Source organism: Salvelinus sp. IW2-2015, linkage group LG28 (genome assembly GCF_002910315.2).
Source record: "Salvelinus sp. IW2-2015 linkage group LG28, ASM291031v2, whole genome shotgun sequence".
Lineage (NCBI taxonomy): Eukaryota > Metazoa > Chordata > Actinopteri > Salmoniformes > Salmonidae > Salvelinus > Salvelinus sp. IW2-2015.
Window position 1 is genome coordinate 19,225,688 of NC_036868.1, and position 23,599 is coordinate 19,249,286.

At 42.7% G+C, this 23,599-nt stretch overlaps 2 protein-coding genes across 3 annotated transcripts in view; one reads left to right on the top strand and one right to left on the bottom strand.

The window, feature by feature from the left end:
* Window positions 1-23,599, bottom strand: part of brf1b (BRF1 general transcription factor IIIB subunit b) — a 136,567-nt gene that overhangs the window by 108,906 nt on the left and 4,062 nt on the right. For both annotated transcript variants that reach the window (XM_023974222.1, XM_023974221.1), the window contains exon 3: window positions 6,275-6,355. In XM_023974222.1, coding sequence (XP_023829990.1) covers window positions 6,275-6,355 — 81 coding nt within the window. The remainder of the gene's footprint in view (window positions 1-6,274; window positions 6,356-23,599) is intronic.
* On the top strand, window positions 7,160-21,763 carry LOC111954455 (uncharacterized). The gene is made up of 19 exons (XM_023974220.2): window positions 7,160-7,425; window positions 7,543-7,601; window positions 7,684-7,770; window positions 8,009-8,136; window positions 8,523-8,666; window positions 8,946-9,023; window positions 9,127-9,297; window positions 9,521-9,617; window positions 10,841-11,064; window positions 12,566-12,755; window positions 12,897-13,105; window positions 13,209-13,326; window positions 13,436-13,641; window positions 16,738-16,855; window positions 16,938-17,107; window positions 17,376-17,473; window positions 17,713-17,828; window positions 17,913-21,428; window positions 21,605-21,763. The coding sequence occupies exons 1-19, from the start codon at window positions 7,394-7,396 to the stop codon at window positions 21,616-21,618; spliced, it is 5,775 nt and encodes a 1,924-aa protein (XP_023829988.1). The 5' UTR covers window positions 7,160-7,393; the 3' UTR covers window positions 21,619-21,763.

The window sequence follows — 23,599 nt, forward strand, 5'->3', positions numbered from 1 at the left end:
CCTTGGTCTGCTGACGTTGAGGGAGATGTTAATGTCAATTGAGACGGGTTAATTGATAGCCTAACACAAATATATCCTACTGCGGGGAATGGACCTGAACATGCATATTTTTTATAGTAAAGGCCTATGTTGTGTTTGGACTATAGCTGTATGTGTGTTCTGTATATACATCTGTGTGTTCATGGATTTTGCTTATTTGCGCGCGTGTGTCTGTGTCTGTGTGTGTCTGTGAGTGTGTATGTGTTTGCAAGCATACGTGTGTGTGTGTGAGGCTGTGCTGCAGATGACTTCTCTCTGGTAAGTACACAGCTGTCTGTCTCTCTCTCTGCCTGGGAGAAGCACAGGGGCGGTTTGTCAAGCCCTATTAACAGGGCCTGTCTGCCCCGCTCTCGCGCTTCATGACATCACCGTGCTGGCAACCCCAAAACACTAGTAGTCTAGTGTGTGTGGGTGTACTATTTATCCGTGTCTGTGGTTTGTGTTGTGTTTGTGTGTGTGTGTGTGTGTGTGTGTGTGTGTGTGTGTGTGTGTGTGTGTGTGTGTGTGTGTGTGTGTGTGTGTGTGTTGTTGTGTAAGTTACGCCCATGTTGTGAATATTTATCCTAACGTGTGTGTGTGTGGTGTGTGTGGTGTGTGTGTGTGTGTGGTGTGGGTGTGTGTGTGTGTGGTGTGTGTGGTGTGTGTTGTGTGTGTGTCCACACCACTGCCACTCTCTGTTGTCATCTATGCATAGTCACTTTAATTAACTCTACCTATATGTACATACTACCTCAACTAACCAGTGCCCCCGCACATTGACTCTGTACCGGCACCCCCCTGTATTGTTATTTTTTACTGCTGCTCTTTAATTACTTGTTACTTTTATCTCTTATTCTTATCTGTGTTTTTTGAAACTGCACTGTCGGCGGTTATAGGGGCTCGTAAGTAAGCATTTCACTGTAAGGTCTACACCTGTTGTATTCGGCGCATGTGACTAATAACATTTGGTTTGATTTGATCCACATTGACGGGGCAGCAGCGGAGAGGGTCAAGTGCTTCAAATTCCTCTGTGTCCATATCCCTGAGGACTTAACATGGTCCTCTCACCCCTCAGATCCTTAACAACTTTTACAGCTGCACCATCGAGAGCATCCTGACTGGTTGTATCACCATCTGGTATGGCAACTGCACCACCCTCGACCGGAAGGCCCTACAGAAGGTGGTGCGGACAGCCCATCCAGGACATACATGCCAGGCAGTGTCTGAGAAAGGCCTGAAAAATTGCCAAAGACTCCAGCCACCAGAGACATGGACTGTTCTTAATCTCCATGCTTCCGTCTGGCAGGCGGTACCGGTGCATCAAGGTTCAGAACAACAGACTCCTAAACAGCTTCTATCCTTTGGCCATAAGACTGCTAAATGGATAACACACTACTGCTCTCCCTCACAACAACGCTGCTGCTAAAATTATTATTGATTAGATTCATTATTACCGCTTCGCTGCTGTTCATTGATTATTGACTTCCATTACCATTTATCTATCTATATATCCTGCTACTGGTCACTATTACTCCTGTTTACATGTATTACCATTATTATATTACCATAAGTATTTATATATTCCTGCTACCAGTCACTTTCCAGCCGTGTTTACATGTATATCCGCCTTTCACGTCTACACTGACACTCGCACTAACACTTGCATACATACATACATACACACACACTCACACTCACCACCACACACACATCCACCCACCTCTTATGCTGCTGCCATACTGTTTACTACTGTTATTATTATTTATCCTGCTACCAGTAGCTTTCTCGTAATCTCTGCCTACATGTAAATATTTACCTCAAATACTCCAGTATCCCTGCACATTATACATTTAGTACAATCATGGACTCTATAGATTCCTTTCTTATTTCTTGTGTTTTTTTTATTACTTATTCTATTTGATATTGAACACTGTTGGGTAGGACTTGCAAGTTCAGCATTTCACTGTACTTTAGAATGTGACAAATAAAACTTGAAACTAAATTGGAGCAAAAAAGTAGAGACAAAAGACAACAAAAAAGTATGAGAGCTGTATAAGTAATGATTAGTGTGACAATTAAAGATACACTCAACTATTGACGGTAACAAACTCAGTTATGGTTACTAATGACTGTTTATGAGCAAGTGAGTGAGTATGACTGTACACAAACATACACACACAAACATACACACTCAACCTCAGGAGACTGTAGAAATTTGGCTTGGCCCCTAAGACCCTCACAAACTTTTACAGATGCACCATTCGGGCTGTATCAACGCCTGGTAAGGCAACTACACCGTCCGCAAATACAGGGCTCTCCGGAGGGTGGTGCAGTCAGCCCAACGCATCACCAGGAGCACACTGTCTGCCCTTCAGGACACCCGATGTCACAGGAAGGCCAAGAAGATCATCAAGGACCTCAGCCACCCGAGCCATGGCCTGTTCACCCCACTATCATCCAGAAGGCGAGGTCAGTACAGGTGCATCAAAGCTGGGACCGAGAGACTGAAAAACAGCTTTTATCTCAAGGCCATCAGACTGTTAAATAGCCATCACTAGCTGGCCTCCACCCAGTACCCTGCAATGCACTTAGTCACTGTCACTAGCTGGCTAACACCCGGTTCCTCAACCCTGCACCTTAGAGGCTGCTGCCCTATGTACGTAGACATGGAACACTGGTCACGTTAATAATGGAACACTGGTCACTTTAATAATGTTTACACACTGTTTGACACACTTCATATGTATATACTGTATGTTTTATTCATGGCCATCCTATTCAACTATTGCTGAACATACAGTGCCTCCGGAAAGTATTCAGACCCCTTTCCACATTTCGTTACGTTACAGCCTTATTCTAAAATTGATTAAATAAAAATGTTTCCTCATCAATCTACACGCAATACCCCATAATGACAATGCGAAAACAGGTTTTTAGAAATTTTTGCAAATGTATTAAAAAGAAAAACAGATATACCTTATTTACATACAGTAAGTCTTCAGACCTTTTGCTATGAGACTCGAAATTGAGCTCAGGTGCATCCTGTTTCCATTGATCATCCTTTAGATGTTTTTACAACTTGATTGGAGTCCACCTGTGGTAAATTCTATTGATTGGACATGATTTGGAAAGGCACTCACTTGTCTATATAAGGTCCCACAGTTGACAGTGCACGTCAGAGCAAAAACCAAGCCATGAGGTTGAAGGAATTGTCCGTAGAGCTCCGAGACAGGATTGTGTCGAGGCACAGATCTGGGGAAGGGTGCCAAAACATTTCTGCAGCATTGAAGGTTCCCAAGAACACAGTGGCCTCCATCCTTCTTAAATGGAAGAAGTTTGGAACCACCAAGACTCTTCCCAGGCCAAACTGAGCAATTGGGGGAGAAGGGTCTTGGTCAGGAAGGTGACCAAGAACCCAATGGTCACTCTGACAGAGTTCCTCTGTGGAGATGGGAGAACCTTCCAGAAGGACAACCATCTCTGCAGCACTCCACCAATCAGGCCTTTATGGTAAAGTGACCAGACGGAAGCCACTCCTCAGAAAAAAGGCACATGACAGCCAGCTTGGAGTTTGCCAAAAGGCACCTAAAGACTCTCAGACCATGAGAAACAATATTCTCTGGTCTGATGAAACGAAGATTGAACTCTTTGGACTGAATACCAAGTGTCACGTCTGGAGGAAACCTGGCACCATCCCTACGGTGAAGCATGGTGGTGGCAGCATGCTGTGGGGATGTTTCTCAGCAGCAGGGACTGGGAGACTAGTCAGGAGTGAGGCAAAGATGAACGGAGCAAAGTACAGAGAGATCCTTGATGAAAACCTGCTCTAGAGCGCTTAGAACGTCAGACTAGGATGAAGGTTCACCTTCCAACAGGACAGCGATCCTATGCACACAGCCAAGACAACGCAGGAGTGGCTTCGGGAGAAGTCTCTGATTGTCCCAGCCAGAGTCTGGACTTAAACATCTTTGGAGAGACATGAAAATAGCTGTKCAGCAACACTCACAATCCAACCTGACAGAGCTTGAGTGGACCTGCAGAGAAGAATGGGAGAAACTCCCCAAATACAGATGTGCCAAGCTTGTAGCGTCATACCCAAGAAGACTCGAGGCTGTAATTACTGCCAAATGTGCTTCAACTGAGTAAAGGTTCTGAATACTTATGTAAATGTGATAAAGCTGCTTTTGCTCTGTTAATTGAAATGCATTCCAGGTGACTACCTCATGAAGCTAGTTGAGAGAATGCCAAGAGTGTACAAAGCTGTCATCAAGGCAAAGAGTGGCTACTTTGAAGAATCTAAAATATATTTTGATTTGTTTAACACATGTTTTTGTTACTACATGATTCCATATGTGTTATTTCATAGTTTTGATGTCTTCACTAGTATTCTACAATGTAGAAAATAATAAAAATAAAGAAAAACCCTTGAATGAGTAGGTGTGTAAAAACTTTTGACTGGTACTATACATATATACATATATATACTCCGGATTCCAACATTGCTTGTCCTACTATTTCTTAATTCCATTCTTTTACTTTTAGATTTGTGTGAATTGTTAGATACTACTGCACTGTTGGAGCTAGGAACACACGGATTTTGCTGCACCTGCAAAAACATCTGCTAAATATCTGTATGCGACCATTAAAATGTGATTTACATGTGTTCACGCATACTGGTATGTCAGTTGGATGTGCATGCGCACAGGATATGTGTATATATGTGTGTGTGTGTGTGTGTGTGTGTGTGTTTGTGTGTTTGTGTGTCAGGCAGGTTGGTCTGGAATGCAGAGTGGAGTGAAGGCCGGTCACCAGTGTCAGCGAACCATTCAACCCATCACCAGAAATAACCCAAAAAGCTTTTAAGAGCATTAATCGTTCTATTCTGGAACCTGTGTGTGTGTATGTGTATATGCGTACATATGCCTATGCAACTACCCATGCGTGTTTTTACGCGACTACTCGTGCGTGTGTATGTGTTTCTGTGTGTGTATCCCCGCCCCACTAGCTCCCCTCAGTCTCAGGAGAGTTTCATCCTGTGTGTTTGGATGGCAGAGAGTGTCGGATTAGATGTGGATCGTGTGTGCGTGTGTGTGGTGCGTGCGTGTGAATAAGTGAATGTAAGGTTTGTGTGTGTGCATGTGAGAGAGAGAGGGACAGTGAGTGAGTGAGTGAGTGGAGTGAGTGAGTTGAGTGAGTGAGTTGAGTGAGTGAGTGAGTGAGTGAGTGTTGTGCATGTGAGAGAGAGGAGAGAGAGGAGAGAGAGAGAGAGAGAGACAGTGTGTGTGTGTGTGTGTGTGTGTGTGTGTGTGTGTGTGTGTGTGTGTGTGTGTGTGTGTGTGTGTGTGTGTGTGTGTGTGAGAGACAGATGAGTGAGTGAGTGAGTGAGTGAGTGAGTGAGTGAGTGAGTGAGTGAGTGAGTGAGTGAGTGAGTGAGTGAGTGAGTGAGTGAGTGAGTGAGTGCATGTGAGAGAGAGGGACAGTGTGTGTGTGTGTGTGTGTGTGTGTGTGTGTGTGTGTGGTGTGTGTGTGTGTGTGTGTTTGTGTGTGTGTGTGTGTGTGGTGTGTGTGTGTGTGTGTGTGTGTGTGTGTGTGTGTGTGTGTGTGTGTGTGTGTTGGTCCAGGTGTGGAGTGTGCTCTGAGAACACAGTGTTCTCTCACAGGTATGTACTTGTTCACAGTGATCACCACAAACTATAAATCCTCAAGGCCGGGAAAATTTCTCATCAAACCTCTCTCTCTCTATCTCTTTCAAGGGCTTTATTGGCTACTCTCTATCTCTCTCTCTCTCTCTCCCTCTCTCTCTCACACACACACACCAATTTGAGACATGCACCAAACTAGCCTCTCCATAAAACTGTCTTCTATACAATGATTGGAAATGAAACTGTCAAGTAAACCAACTTCCCAAAATGTAATCTCAGATTTTATATGATAACAGACCAAATGAGACCAAAAACATCCTGGTTAATTTCACAACCAATCATTCAGTTTCCTGCTTGAACAGGTCCCCAGATAAAGAGTTATGCATACAGGTGTGAATCCCAAATTCCATTTAAGTAACATTTTCACTTAATCTCCCATTGACATCAATGCATTAAGTGAAAATAGGTCTTAATTGGCAGAATTTGCCCAAGAATGTATATTAGTTGGAATAGTGAATCATGTCCACTCTATGTGTTGCACTTCTATCTCCAATATGCTGAACAAGCCCCAGCTGTTTTGAGAAGGAGAGAGGTGGGTTTAGTTCAGGACTCACCGTTCTGCAGCGTCTGAGCACGGGACTCTTTTCCAAGGCTGGTGTGGAACCCAGTACCAAGGACTGGGGCTTTCACTGGACCTGGAAGGAGATTCATATATTCAAAATGTATAATAATATTAATATTACAAAATAAAATAATAATAATAACAATCACAAAAATAGATTTTTTTTCAGGTACTCAAAGCACTTGTCATTGTATTGGGGTGAATATAATCATCCACTACCAATATGTAAAAGCACCTACCTGGCTAATGCCACTGAAGCCATTCGCCTTTCTGATGTCAAACACAAAAGAGCTGACAAAAATGTTCTGTCAAATTAAAAAGTCATTATTGCAAATTATAACTACAAAATTGCTAACCACTCAGCATATTTGAAGAGAGCCCATATATTTTACCAAACATTTAGTCTATTTTGAATTAGTTTATTTTTAATCAGCATTGGCAAAACAATGTTCATTTACAGAATAAGTTTGTTTGCGTTCTAAATCTCAGAGTATAAAACCAATGAATATTGCCATCTGGTGGTTTGTGATAGCTAGACAGCACAGCTCAGCAAGAGACTAGATACAATGCAGGCTTATGACAATTTACCTCCCTCTGCTGGCTTTTTACTGTGATAAACATAAGATTTTGCTTCTACAAGACCAACGTTACCCAAACTCGGTCCTAGGACCCCAAGGGGTGCACGTTTTGGTTGTTGCCCTAGCACTACACAGCTGATTCAAATAATGAACTCATCATCAAGCTTTAATTATTTGAATCAGCTGTGTAGTGCTAGGCTAAATCAATTTCATATTCAACCACCAAATATAACATTTTGTGCAGTTGGCTATGCATACCCAAATAAGCTTCACTCCTTCCGTAAGAAACGGTGTTAATGGAAGTCATCAAACTTTTTACAAAGCAATCAAGTTCAATCAGCTGCACCTGGTTTCCATTCTGCCTCCTTCTTCTGGTGGTGATTAGTCTACCTGTGTCTGAATGCATTTTTTTTGTCCCTTTGGTTCGTAGCAAGGGAGTTTCAAAGCAACTAGTTTTGCTTTTCTTGCTGTCTTTACTTTCTGCTACTATCTGACCAGTAATAGTATTGTTTGCTGGGGATTTGTATAGCGAAATGATGGCTGCAAGTCTTGGTATTAGTATTGCGTATGTTTGATTTTCTTAAATTCTGAGTTTGAAGTCACTTGGAAAAATGCAAAACAATTTTGATGTGTTGTGGTTTACCTGTGAGAAATGGCAGATATTCATTTAACTTTCTCCCAGACTATCATTACTTTATTTGGGGGTTCTTGGAAGTCCCAAAGGTTACAGTATTCCAGAAGGTATGTAGAGTTCTTTTCATTGATCAAGGTCTGCATGAGTCTTCTAATGTACCCTTACCCTAACCTGAATTGTCTCCTGTAGGAGTGGCTATACAGTCAGAATGTCGGGATCGATACCTGTGGGTGCATGTCGGTTGGTCTGGCAACGCCCCTCAGTTTGAGGCTGTAGGTGGGTGATAACAAGGTTTTAGTATTTAGTTGTATTACTTTAGACCTTGCTTAAAGTGTGGCTCAATTTGATTTAAACTGTTTGATTGAGGACACCAAATCTTTCAGTCTTAGATAGTGGGTCCTCAATATTGGCATTAATGACCATAGTAGGCAATAAGTATCCTATAGTAGGATGGAGTATATTTGTTTAATGTAATTGATGGGCAGAGTGAAATGTAGCATCCTCTTCTCTGCAGATGCGGCTGGTGTGCATCCCATAGATGAAAAGAATGCGTCCCGGTGTGGTTACACCATCAGCACCTTCAAGATGGATGGCTACACCACTCTCAGGGCTTCCTACTTCTCCTGTCACATTGACAACCAGGTAGCCTATTGGTGCATCCCAATATCTCATTCCTCCTGAAGTGTTCACTACTTCCCGCAATGTAAAAGCATTGGATTGGTGGAGGCATGGGCTAGTGGGAGTTTCCACGATAACAAGTGAACACTTTGGGGGGGATAATTGGGATATACCCTATGTCTCACTCTAGGAAAGCAGAGTTCTAAAGTCTTAGCCCAACCTGATTCAACTGACTCAATGAATCAAGGGTGGTTTGATGATTTGAATGAGGTGGTGAATAGGGTGTGTTGGTTTAAGGGATGGAACACAAAGGTGCAGGCTGAGGACCTGGCCTCAAACTCCTGTCTTCCCATACTGAACTGTCATCTTGCTGATCAAACCTGATGACTAACAAATATTTGCTGTTTCAGAACGATGAGGTATTCACCTTCCAGTTCAATATCATTGTCATGGATGCCAAGGACCGACAGTCGTGCTACCCTTTGTCTCAGACCTGCTCCCTGCTACTACCCTGGTCCCAACGGGAGGTTATATGTGAAGAGGACTACATGGAGGTACAGTAAGGCTGCCTTTTCCGGTCCTGGGAGCCTAGCCCAGTGTGCATACTGGGTTTCACACCAAGTAGAAACGCAATTTGCTTTGTCAAATGAACTCTGATAAATGCCCAATCAAATTAGTATGTTTTTGACCATTATTTAAGATTCAAACTAATTGATTGATTAGAACTTCTGCTGGCATATAGTGGGCCTCCAGAACCAGAATTGGAAAATCCATCATTGTTTTTCTTCGACAGTTAGATGACCCCTCTTAAATATAGTCCTGTTATCCCTTAGGTAACTGTGGGGAGAGATGTGCCTTGTACTACCTCTGAAGGAACCTCAAAGGAAGCATGGAGGGCTGCCCATTCTGTTGTAAGCCACATCCTTTAGAAGTATTCAACATGTTTCTTAAGTATAATCTTTGCATTGAAACATGTTCAAGCTTATGTTGACTCAATACTGAATCCTCTCTTAGGCACAAAATATAGCCAATTCTGCATGGCAGGTAATGTTCCTAAAGGATGAGGATGAAATGGCCACCATGCCCATCACCGAAGCCCGTCGACTGGGTTACGAGCTGAGTGCCACTCCGAAAAGGGTTGTCTTCCGCTCTCCCTACAGACAAAATCACTCGGAAATCATAATGGTGGGTATTTCAGGAAATGCTATGCGTTTCAGTACTCTGTGCTGATCTGAAAACAATATTGAAAGAAATATGGTGGCAGCCCTCAAGACGCTTGCTCTTATAGCGGTGTATTCCCAATCAGTGCAGATGAGGAAAAGCAAGAAACGTTGAACTTCTAAAATATAATACATGAAGGCATAAAACTGGCAGACCCTTTTCCCAACCATTGTCTTTCTACTCTCAGGTTGACGGTGTTGCGGTGGAGGTCATTCACGGGACAGTGTTCTTCAGTCAGAAAATGATGGTGGTCATGATTGACATATCTGTGGCCTGCACCATAAGTATATTTATTTGTATTCCCCTATATCGCTAAAGAATGGTCTTTAACAATGCCACTACCATTAGCTGCAGCAGATTCTTTGATAACTCCATGCAAATGAGTTTTTTTATATTCAAATATAATGCACGTAATCATCCAAGACAACTGTAGATTAATATTTACTCATAGTTCTTCAGATAAGCCATGAAATTGTGCTTCAATGACCAGGTTTCCAGTGAAATACATGTAGGATAAATGACAGGCCAGATTAGAAACTGAACATTCTGTAAAACTTTCCAAATGTTGACAAAACAAAATACATAAGATGGGATAATTGTCAGTAAAATTATGAGAAATGTCGGAAACTCTTTAACGTGCAAATATTGATATAATAACCATATCGAGAACTTGTGACGCGATGGCATGTGTGGTTCTCCCACTACGACTGGTCCGGCAAGCATGCAGTTTATTCGACTACTGATGAAATGAATGAACTTACAGGGTGGTGAAAGTACAAGGAGGTGCGCTTGACGCTCCTTTCCAATAAATATCGGTCTTATTCTGGTGACATGATCAGCGCTTGGCTTCTGTTTGACAAATAAATAATCGCTCTTTTGATACATTTTCTCATGTAGGCTATAAGTGTGCTCTAGGCAGAAGCGCCATCTGTGTGTTTTTGGCTAGCGCGAACATGCCACTAACTATGGGTAYGCTCTTAACATTTTTTTTGTGAACTATTAGTTGAAAATGCAATTGAAACCCATTAAACTAGTTTTTTTTTTCTTATTCAGTACATGGGAATTTTTTACGTGCACTGTCATCTGCAACAATTTGAGGGAAACATCTCTGAAATGCCGTTTTTTTTATCCAGACTTTAGAATATTCGCATGAAAATATGTCGCCAATTAGATGGAAATGGAAATACAATCACTCATCCACCTCTTGAAAGAAATTCTGTTGTAATCGCTGAACTATTTCAAATTGAGTACTTGTTTAAAATCTACCTACTGTGTGCACATAGTGGCATTTGAAAATAGAGTACTCATTTAGTGATCATGTACAAACCTTCAATCGAGTATTTGTGCTCATCCCTACACTGTTAACCAGAGTTATTCAAATCTGAGCCTGGACGTTCGGAGTAGCCCTACTGATGGTTTTCTGTTCTAGCTGATAATTGTCTAAATATGTCGCTGATTGGTGACGTGTCTACCATTCTAAAGACTTGCATTGCTTTCTCGCTCTCAGACCCAGGATACTTTGACGGGGTCAGGCTACTCTGGGAGACCCCCAGGATCATGACACCGTTGGTTCACAGCGGCTTTGGCTTTGAGAGCAAGCAGATCAACGTGGGCGTGGAGAGCCAACTGCTAGATGAGGGCACAGCGAGGGCCAGGGGCTACACTCTAGAAGTCAAAGGTCTCATGGTACAGATGGGTGTCCCCTTTGGTGCCGAAGGAGGATATAGGAAGGTAAAAGCCACTGGACTTTAGCTCCGATCTGGGTGTGTACATAGCCTGGGTGGCAGTCTGTTTCTGCTCAACTACAAACTCCTTATGGAATTGTCATAAAAACACAGTTTGACAATGGAGTAGGCAAAAGCAAATACCAATCTGGGACTAGGCTAGGTTCAACTGGTGCCAGGTTTTCAAACTGCGGCCCCAGAGAGCTGCTGGGTTTGAAGGCTTTTTTTTCTCTCCAGCCCAGCACTAAGATGACGCATGTTTAAATGTCCAATACAGCTGTTTATCACAATATATAATTACTGGGTAACAATTAAGTACATTTTTGTGATTAAAGAAACAAATGGCTTCTTAACCAAGGGCAATTTTTCAAGAAAATATCTTGCTAAGACTGTGTGGGGAGGGGAAATAAGAAAATTGGCAGTTTGAAACTTAAAAAAAAAAATTGGTGTAAGTAATTTACAGCATGGTGACGTCACTATGGAAGGCCAAAATTCATCCCACCAAAACAAGCTGGAACTTATTAAACAGCTCTTGCACTAAAAGGGCATTATCATCATTTTATATTTCATATACACAGGAAAGTCAAGTTTGTCTACACTGGGCCTTTTTTCAATTTTAAATAAATCAACTAGCCTAATCTTTCATCTGGACCACAATTGAGCAAGTATTTTTGTGCTGGGCTGACACAAGCCTGCACCAAGTAGCTCTCTGGGACTGGAGTTGGAAGACCTGATCTATAGTGAACAAAAATAAACGCAACAATTTCAATGATTTTTACCGAGTTACAGTTCAATTGACTGATTTCGTTATATGAAATGCATTCATTAGGCCCTAATCTATGGATTTCACATGACTGGACTGGGGCGCTGCCATGGGTGAATTTGTTTTTTCCCACAAGGGCTTTATTAGACATACTCCTCAGTTTACAAGGTGGCTGGTCTCAGATGATCCTGTATGTGAAAGTCCTAGACTGGCGTGGTTACACGTGGTCTGTGGTTGAGAGGGTGGTTGTAAGTACTGCTAAATTCTCTAAAATGGCGGTGGCTTATGGTAGAGAAATTAGAGAAACTCTGGCAACAGCTCTGGTGKCCGTTCCTGCAGTCAGCATGACAATTGCAAGCTCCCTCAACGTAGACATCTGTGGCATTTTATTATACCCAGCACAAGGTGCACCTGTGTAATCAAGTTTAATCAGCTTCTCGATATGCCACACCTGTCAGGTGGATGGATTATGTTGGCAAAAGAGAAATGCTGACTAACAGGGATGTAATCCAATGTGTACACAATGAGAAATAATATTTGTGCATATGGACAATATCCGGGATCCTTTTTATTTCGGCTCATGAAACCTTTTACATGTTGCATTTTTATATTTTTGTTCAACATAATATATTCGTAGATAACGTTTACCTAGTGTGCTTTTAAACTTAAATTAATTCTAAAACTAGATTGTTGCTTATTCACGACAGCTTGAAGTGCAAGTTAACAAAGTAAACTGTATTTTTAGAGTTTGGTGACAAACAATATCTACCGGGAGATGTACGTGGCTTTCCTGTTCTATGAGCATGTGTTCTCTCATGTCTACACTGATGGTAGCACTGTTGAAACGAGACACCGGCTGCTCAGGGTAGTGGACACTCCATTGCTGTGCCGGCACCCCTTCACCATTGATGTCGACGCCCTTCCTCCATACCACAGTATGTTCATCTTTTTTGCACATAACGAACATGTGGTTACAATAACCAAGGTGTTATTTCCCATGTGCTTTGTGGCATTGCTGATTTCTTGTTAATTCTGGTAATTTGGCTACTTAACTATTTCCTCCATTACTCCTCCAGAGACCAGTTTTGAAGAGCATACGTTCAACGTGTACTTGGGGAACATTCCTCACGATGTGGCTCTGATGGGAGTGAAGTTGAATGAAAAGCAGTTCTCTGTGTCAGATGCTGCAGAACATGGCTACACCATCAGTAAGATCGTCCATGCCAATGGCACCCATGCCTATACTATCAGGGTTCCTTTTGACGACAAGGCTGTGCATAGGACGGTGAGTACATTTTGGATCAAACATTTCCATAAATGGAGCTTATAGTCATGAATTGCAACTTTGAAAAAATACTAGATTAAAAAATATATATATTTCTTAATAGTACTTAGGTGAGGGGCTCTTCCAGTACTCCATGGACATGAACTACACGTTAAGCATCATGCCCCAGGAAGAGGCTTACTACCATCTAGCCTCTGTTATGGAACAGCTCAGCAACGCATGTAAGGACTTGATTTGAAGACCTCTTTATGTTTTACTTCAAGCTTAACATTTTACTTTGAAGACCTTGCTAAAGTAACTTGCTTACAAAAATCTGCATTCTCACCCCAGTCCCTCCTGAGCTCAAAGGGGTTTGCACAAGAGGAGGCATTGTCTTTGACATGACCCAGCCAAGACTGGGATACCTGTGGGAGATCGGGGTCGGTCATGACCCTCTAACACCTGAGCTGGTGGCTGAAAGAGGGTACAACCTGCGAAACGAAAGCCATATTTTGACCTTGGAGGTGCCACTGTTCACTGTTGGCTACACTTATGAGGTACAGTATGTTGTCAATTCTAAAGCAGTGTTTCTCAATCCATTCCTAGGGGAAACCCAAAGGGTGCACATTTTTGGTCTAGCCCAGCACTAAAACACAACTGATACAGCTAATCACAGGCTTGGAAAATAGCTGAATCTGTTGTGTTGATGCTGGTGTAGAACCAAAAAAAAGATCAGTGTCTCAATCCATTCTTAGGCAGCGGTTCCCAAACTTTTTGACTCACCCCCTTATACATTTGGGTGACAGCTCGTGTTCCCCATTCCCAATACACTCACGCATTTATATTTTTGAAAGCCCTATTGCTGTACAATGATGTACACACATATATTTGTTCGCATTTCACTTCATACTTTTATTTGGTCATTTACATGGGTAATTACCTTAAACCTATTTTTAATCTATACTCACTCTAATGAGATGGATGAGCCTGATGCTGGGAACACAGCATTTGTATTCAGAGCTTTATGCTTGACACAGATAAAAGTAGTTAATGTTCCACTCTCGTGAGTCGTAACATTTAATATATGTAAGTGCGGGAAAAGTAGTTTCACAGATGAAAAAGCAATCAGTTTATCAATGCGATTTCAGATAATCCCGGTTATTCTCCTGCGATTGACAGACAGAATTCAACCAGCGGGATTGTGGCAAGGTCCTGTCACTGGACAGTTCCAGGAATACTGTAGCTCCGGTGACAGTGGCGGTGGCAATGAACGGTTGTTGGCTCCAGTCGTGGTTTTTGTGGCCTCTTGAAAGTACCTCCTGAAATGTGCATTAAGTTTGAGGTGATGAGAGTGATTGTTGCTTTTTGTAACATCCAGGTGCAGTTCATTCTTCTCAAACTGAATCCAGTGAATGCCTCCACTTGTCCTCTCTACTCCACTTGCACTGCCCAGCGCTCCAGCTTCTTCACAAACTCCTCAACTTTGTCAGCAATGACATAATGTTGGTAATGGGGCCTTGCAGTGACATGTTAAGTCCATTCAGTCTATCAAATGTCTGCCAGTTTTGCCAGCCATTCTGCATTGGGCGACTCTGTATCCAGTATGAATAGGTGCTCTTCATCTGTCATTTCAAACAAGACGCAACAGCATTTTACCTCAACAACCACCTGACCTCAGTATAAAACAGTAGCAATTCGTGCTCAGATACCATTTATTTGCACAGGACAGCATATGTCTTGTATTTGAGGTGTGCCTTTATGAAGCACGCTAATAAGCTTCTTATCAAGAGCCTTAAAGCTTCCCTGTGTAACACAATGAGGGAATACTACGTGTGGCACAATGGCTTGTATCTTTGTCTTCAGACCCTTGTTAACCCATCTGTACACACGCCCATACAGTTCTCCCAACACAGCCCCTCATCCTGCATCTTCATCAAATTTGTTGAATGTTCTCAAGCACACTGCAAAAAAACCTCTTCATGTAGTTTCCCCTGATAGCAGTATTTGACGAATACGAGAAGGTGAGCTGCATGTGACATCAGTTGACTCATCTAGTTTTGTTATTCGATCAATCTGCTGACGCTTTCTTTTGCCACTTCATATATTTGCCGGGCAACAGTGTTATCGGACAGCGGGATTTGTTTGAGCTGACTCGCATGCCTATTGCTGCCAGGAGATTGAGTCTCACCAATAGTATGTGGCTTTTTAGATTTCTCGTATTTGAGATGACACTTAATAACAAACAGCTTGGGCTTTGGTAGTGGTTGTAGTCTGTGGTCAATGCATGCTTTTGGCCACGCAAATCTTGCTCTTTGCCACAGCCAAAATCCACCGGTTTATCAGCGTTGCGTGTTTGTGTAAATGTCTCTTCAGTTTCACTGGCTTCAAACTGTTTTTTTTAGCACATGCAACACATTGTGGATGTGGATCCCCAATCAACCATGAGACGTGAAACAATACTGAATGTAATCGCCTTTATCGCTTTGCTGATTTCGAGTGCCAGCTCACCCTGGTACTAGGGTCTCACCCGCCAGMGCGTCGCTCGGCGTCATTATCAGATGGCGGTTCATCTGTTGTAGATTCACCCTCATTAATGGTTGCATTGTCTTATTTTTGTAAATCAGCCACCCGTTCATGAGAATCAGTCAATCGAAATAAATTCATTAGGCCCTAATCTATGGATTTCACATGACTGGAAATACAGATATGAATCTGGTCACAGATGCCTTAAAAAAAKAAATTGCAAAAGGATTGCATCGCAGTACTTCTGTGCATTCAAATTGCTACCAATAAAATGCAATTGTGTTTGTTGTAAGTAGCTTATGCCTGCCCATACCATAACCCCACCGCCACTGTGGGACACTCTTGACATCAGCAAACTGCTCGCCCACATGATACCATACAAGTGGTCTACGGTTGTGAGGCTGGTTGGACGTACTGCCAAATCCTCTAAAATGACGTAGGTGGCTTATGGTAGGAAAATGAATATTAAATTCTCTGGCAACAGCTCTGGCATACATTCCTGCAGTCAGCATGCCAATTGCACGCCCACTCAACTTGAGACATCTGTGCCGTTGTGACACAACTGCACATTTTAGTGGCCTTATCATCCCCAGCTCAAGGGGCACTTGTGTCATGATCATGCTGTTTAATCAGCTTCTTTATATGCCACACCCGTCAGATGGATGGATTATTTTGGCAAAGGAGAAATGCTCACTAACAGGGACGTAAATTAATTTGTGCGCAGTTTGAGAAGTTGTCTGTATGGAACATTTCTGGGATCTTTTATTTCAGCTCAGCAAACATGGGACCAACACTTCATGTTGCGTTTATATTTTTGTTCAGTGTAGTTAGAACATTTGCGCTAATTTGGGGAGGTGGTCGACCAGTAAAAAAAATAACAAAGATTGACTAGGCCCACTACTACATTGGCGTTGAAACTATGCCACCCCCTAGCAGCTCAAGGTAAAATGACTAGCTAAAAAAAAGAAGCCATTTGTTAATCTCCCCCTACCTGTCTGTGCCGACACCAGTTTGGGAACCACTGATTTAAGGCATGACTATCAACCAAATTTGGCAGGACATTGCCCTCACTTTAATAGTTGCTTATAGGCCTACTTCACTGCTATGGGCCAAAACTTTTTTTATTTCAGGATATCAACTTGAGGCATTTTTATGGCATATTTGAAATACACTCAAGAGATTCAAGGACTTTGGAGATCCAGACAGCAACAGCAACACGCTGTCTTTTCAGACGTGATCAGCTTATAAGTGAGTATCCATCCATAACACGCATGCTTTGTTTTTGTATTGGGCTGTCATCTGCAGCTTTGACCTTTTTTTGTCTTTCCAGTCTGTTCAACTGATGGGATCATGACTGTGGTGACCAGTACAAAAACTACCTGGCCTGCAGTGAATCCACGCAGTACGACCCTCTTGGACAGAACCTGTAAACCCAAATTAATGGACGACTCAAGAGTGCTGTTTGAGTTTGGCTTGAACACGTGCAACACCACGGTTATGGTAAGATCTCATTTAAAATATACCTTTGGAGCCTGTGGAATTTTGTTTAGTTTTAGCARAATTTGAAAGGTCAGCCTAATTGATTTAAATAATTTATTAGGAGGGGGGAGTTTCGATTTTAACATTATCTAGATCTAAATGACAATCCCATAGAACAAACAGTATACAACAATGCTATAGGCTAGATGGTGGGAAAATTCAGTCATGAGCTTTTGACTGACTTGAGCTACACATTACAAAGTAACAGAAGTTTCCACTTGTCTTATAGGTTGAAGACTCTTCTGTAGTGTATGAAAACGAGATCCTGTCTTATAGTGAGCTCATACTTGACAGCGCTTCTTTCATCGCCAGGCATTCTAAATTCAGGTAAAGATCAGTCATGGTTTTGTGAACATGATCGATCTTAGCATTTCAATGCTGTCATTTTCATTATACAATGCCCTAATCTGAAAATGAACTTATTTGTGCAATAAGCTACTTAAGAATACAGTAGGTGACCTAGGTGTGAATAATCATAGTCCCAAATGTCATTAATAAATCTGATCAAGAAATGTGGATTAACTGTGGCTGCATATGGCACATCTCTAATGACCTTTCCTTTTTAGACTCACAGTGCGATGCCTCTACCCACTTAGCTCAGTCAGTAGGCTGTTTGTGGACAAGACTTTTAAATCTGAAATGCCTGGGGTTGGCTCAATCAAATTCACAGGCAGCAACAAAGGTAAGATTGTTTTACATAACTACATGTAGTCTACTTTAAACACAGTTTTAAGGAACGTATAAAAGAAAAAATCCTTTGTTTTAGATGGCGCAGCCAATAAACCAGAGCCTGACTGTCCACAGCAAGTTCCCACCAACACTGAAAGTGTCCAGGTTATCGGCACACAACCTTCTCCAAGCAATCATGAGGTGTTACAGACAGGGGGGCTTTATAGTACCAACTATGGATCTTTAACAGTTGACAACACCCTGGATCCTTCTCTCGGCCATTACAGTGGTCTCCAAAGAAGTGGTGCCCCACAATCATCCAGCAATGTACAAAGTGTTCTGAATCGCTATGGACTTGTGCAAGGTGGAAGTGCTTATGGTACTGGCCAACACAAATTAAGTGATAATGACACCCCAGCCATAAACGTCTATGAATCCACCCAGGATGTTAATACTCCACATCAAAAGGGTATGGGAATCAGGCCTGAAACTGATAGAGGCAGCAGGCTTGGTGGATATGGGCAATTTCCCATCCACAGCCCGGTCCAGGGTGACGGGATCAAAGATATCCCAGGCCACTATAGGCCTACATCTGCAAAGATGATCAATGCCCAATCTAGTATTCTCAATCCAGTTCCCAGCCACATAATCAGTACTCCTGGTGGCAGCACTCAAAATGCACAGCAACATTTGAGACCTCACCCAAACTATGAGAGTAAGAGACCAAGCAACTCTGCCCAACATGAGATGTACAATGCTGTACAATCAGCAAAGTTGCACAAACCAGCCACAAGCCATCATGCAACTGTTCAAACGGTGAACAATAAGCCCACTTTAAGCGACACCACTGCACAAAGTGGCAGCACATCGCAGCATTCTGGCGGTAACGTCCTCTCTGGCTTAGGACGCTATAGCCAATATGGTGTTTTGCAAAGTTCTGATGGCATATCTATCCCCCAGCAATATGTCAAGCCAGCCAGTGAACAATATACTCCTGACAATGTCAAGACCCCAAGACACTATGACACTCCAAGCAAGGTAAACCCTTTCCTTGCTTCCTATGTTTACCAGAATACTGAAGTACAACCTGGTTCCAACTACAACACAGATGCCCAGCGTTTTGGTGTGAAACAAGTCCTTCCTGCTAATGTGCATGGTTCTTCTCAAGTAAGTAACAGCTTCCAGCAAGTTCCCAGTCACAAGGTCCCACTAGGTGACCGTGCCCAAGGTACCTCAAGTTATGTGAAACCTGCTTCCAGAGACAACTTTGTTGTCCAAGGTGTAGATCATCAACCTACCACCAGCAAAGTCCCTGCATACAGCACGTATGGGGATAGCCAAAGTGGTTTATCTCAAGTTCCCGGTCATGATAGTCTCGGCCATGATGAAACCTCCTTTGGAGAAATGAAGCCCACCAAAGCTCAATTGGCACCAATTAAGATGCTTGTACCTAGCCAACTTTCTGTAAACAAATATGGACCTAGCAAGGGACAATATGTCAAGCCAGCTTCAGGCCATTATGGATCCTCAGTTGGCAGGACTGAAATTGTCTACAGTGGTGCAAAACATAACACAGACTATCACAACACAGCACAGGGCACGGTCTACCAAGCTTCAGACAATGTCCAGTCTACCCCTCATGGCCATCAGCCTTCACAAATGGGAACTATCACTCAACCTAACCCCAGCAATACAAAACCTGTTCACTCTGGTATTAGCCAAAGCCACAAACTTCATAATAGTGCAGCCTCTAGCTTCTATGGAACCAGCCAGGACAAAAATTATGTCCCTGTGGCTAGCGAGTATGATGCTTCCAAAAGCAATCATGTCCAACCAGCTTCTAACCAGTATGTGGGAACGCAAACCAGTATTGTTACACCTGGTCCGTACAGTGTAACTCTGCAGAAACTAGCTACTAGCCTGCATGCTGCCTCTCAACCACATGTCCAACCCACTACTAGCCGGTATGGTGCTGCTCAACACATTGCAATCAAACTTGCCCTTAGCCAACATCAAGTTTCACAAAGTGACAGAGTTAAACCTGCTACTAGCAAGTATGTAACCCTTCAGCACCACAGCATCCAACAAGTTCCTGGCCAGGATGTTTCTCAAAGCAGTAGTGCTAAACCTGCCACAAGCACATCTCAATCGGTGCCTAGCCAGTATGATGGTTCTCAAAGCAGCAGAGTTGCCCAAGCCCCTATTGGGACTATTCCTTTTCAGCAGAACATCATACATCATACTTCTAACCAGGACAGGGGTCCACAAAGTGTCAGAGTTGAACCTACTCCCAAGTCTGCTCCTACTCAAAGTAATATCAACCAACAATCTACTGGCCAGTATGGAGGTTCACGAAGCTACAGAGTTGAGCCAGCACCACAACAGATCAGGATCCAACCTGCCACTAGTGGCATAAGGGAACCCTCTCCCGGTCAGTCTGCTTCTTCTCACCTAAACATTGACCAACAAGCTACAAGTGCGTATAGAGGTTCACAAAGCCACAGAAGAACTCCAGCTCCTAGCAAGTATGGTGCTTCTACTGTTCAGTATGCAGCAAAAGGACACGAGCGAAATCTGCTTGCAGTCATAAGTGGTAGCAATGTTGATACTGACGGATCAGATCCTTGTGTGGAATGTTCCCTGGGCAACTCTGGAGGAAATTCAAACTTCATAAAAGTTAGCAGTGGAGGCCAGCCTATGGTTTCTCAAGACACTGGTGCCCAAGACAATCCCAGCTGTGTCAGTCCTATTTATTGTTTGTTCAACCAAGGGTCAGCCCAAAGTGGTAGAGCCCAATCAGTGGAAAAGCAACAGGACTTTTCCCAGAGCCACACTGTCCAGGATCCACCTAGCCATTTCCAACCAACATCTCAGGCTGGGAAAATAAATGGCCAACCTGACCCCATTCATGGTACCACTTCTAACTTCCATCAGCCTGTGCAGCATGGTGGTCATCTTCAAGCATTAAACAGAGGTGAAACTACACTAGGCCACCATGGGTCTGCACAGCTTACCAGTGCCCAGCTGTCACCCAGCCAAGTAAAACCAACTTCCAGCCGTTACAGTAAATACCAAGATGGTTTTAGCAAGAATGCTTATGGAGCTGTCCAATCAGCCAATGGTGCCTATGAGAACACCCAGGGTGGCAATGGCCAACCTAATCGTAGGCAACATGGGTCACCTTTAAGCTTCTATAGAGCTGTTCAAGTTAGTGCTAAGAAACCTTTATCAATGACCAGTGTTCAATCCCCAAGATACGGGGTTGTACAAACAGGCAATATCCAACGAGACAGAAACCCCAACACTCGTAGTCAGTATGACGCAAACTGTCTTGGTTGTGGACAAACTCTTTCAGATCACCATGGGTACTTATCTAGCCTCAAAGGCACGCAAGGTGGAGCTGAGAATAATCCCAACAACTTGAACTACATCTCTACAGAAAAAGAAAAAGTTACAAACCTGCCCAAAGTCATCAGTGGTAACTATATTGATGCTGAAGGATCACATGAAAACTGTCCTGACAACTCTGGGCCAAGATCAAATAACCCTCTAAACACCAGGAGCAGTGACCCGGGCCGCTATGGTGGTAGTGTGCATGAAGGCATCTTGAGAGGTAGGCAATCTGTCCTATAATTATCATAATGAAAACCCAGACTATATAGCGGTGTTCAAAGCAGATTGCTTTGACAAACTACTTGAGAAAATAAGTTAAGCAATGTGCCTGTGTAGCCATAATTTCTGGATTATATAAAATGTAGATCCTTTACCTTGTAATTTTTATTTCCTCAGGTAAGCGTGGATAAAGAAATTAAAAAGCCAACGTGAGCTGAGCACCTTGGAACATCACGCAAAATGTAACTTGTCAATTATTTCTCTAGGATAATGTTAACTGGGGAATATTCCATGCCTATCAAGATCTTCTATCGCAATAAATTTCTATTTCAGATATTACGGTGTTGGAGTTTTTAGTCTAACCTTTAAATTTAACCTTGTCTATTCAAGTGTGATTTTCGATTGGAATGTTAACTATAGCCCACAGACTGGGTTCATAGGCTACATATTGTATGGTTCTAGGACAAATTTTTACTATAATCTGTAAAGTAATGAGCTAATTCTTACTATTCAGTAAACTAAGCATCATACAAAGAATATAAATAAGTTGGTAATTTAAGATGATGAAACTACAGGAAGTAACATTTTCAATGAACTTCTGGACCAGACTTATGTTTAAAGGCCCACTCTGTGAATTTACACGTGTTTTTAATGTTACAGCCATCTCAAATAAAAATGTATGCCCGTTGATTCAATGTCACGTTTTTAAATGCCTCATGCACTTAATTTAAAATGGTTTATAACCCAAAATATAAGGTTTTACACCATTTGTAAATGATCTTTAACCATATTTTGAAGCTATACATTTAACTAATCATGTTGACTTCATGGACTGTTAGTCCTTGCAGCTATAGCGTCATCTCTGCATTTGAGTAGTTACATTTTTCCAGCCCTAGCCATCTCAGTATAGCAAACGAAGTGGCAGGGTAGTCCAATATTAGATCTGATTAATTAGACAAAATCTAAAGGCATTCCATAGCGACTGTGATCGAACTTCTGGTATAATGACTACCTGCTAGCAGCATGTGTTCTGAATCCAAAGTGACATCCAAAGTAGGTAGGTGGTTCTGATTTGGAGAATCACTATTTGCATCACCGAGCAGTGAACGTAAAGTTTTTTTAGCTGCTACCCCCCCCCCCCTCCCCAAATAAATCTAATATGGATGCCAATGTGTTCTAGCTTCACACGTACATGTTTTCTTCACTTCTCGTCTGGGGCAGCACCTGCCTGTTTCGGTTATCAGAGTCAAATTATCAGCACTACGACTTTCCCGAAGTGGCTCCTTTGTCCGAACCACCCAGGGCTGATTCCAGAGGCTGAACCAGAACTGCATTTATTGTAGCTGGGATTTTAACACGTCAAATTAGAGCGACAGACTGGATCAATGCTACGCTAACTTCCGCGATGCATACAAGGCCCTCCTTTCGGAAAATCTGACCACGACTCCATTTTGCTCCTTCCTTCCTATAGGCAGAAACTCAAACAGGAAGTACCTGTGCTACGCTGGTCTGACCAATTGGAATCCACGCTTCAAACTTGTTTTGATCACGCGGACTGGTATATGTTCCGGGTAGCCTCAGAATATCGACATATACGCTGATTGAGTGAGCTTATAAGGAAGTGTATAGATGTTGTACCCACTGACTTAACCTACCCTAACCAGAATCCGTGGATAGATGGCGGAATTCACGCAAAACTGAAAGCGAGAACCACCGCATTTAACCATGGAAAGGTGACTGGGAATATGGTCGAATACAAAGTTATTCCCTCCAAGGCAAGCAAAATGTCAGTATAGAGTAAGTGGAGTCGCAATTCAACGGCTCAGACATGAGACGTATGTGGTAGGGTCTACAGACAATCACTCACTACAAAAGGAAAACCAGCCACGTCACGGACACCGTCTTGCTTCCAGACAAACACCTTAGCTCGCTTTGAAGATAATACAGTGCCACCGACGCGGCCCGCTACCAAGGACTGTGGGCTCTCCTGTCCCCACATGCTTCAAGATGGCCACCATTGTTCCTGTACCCAAGAATGCAAAGGTAAATTAACTAAGACTATCGCCTGTAGCACTCACTTCHGTCATCATGAAGTGCTTTGAGAGACTAGTCAAGGATCAACCTTACCTGTCACCCTAGACCCACTTTAATTTGCTTACCACCCCATTAGGT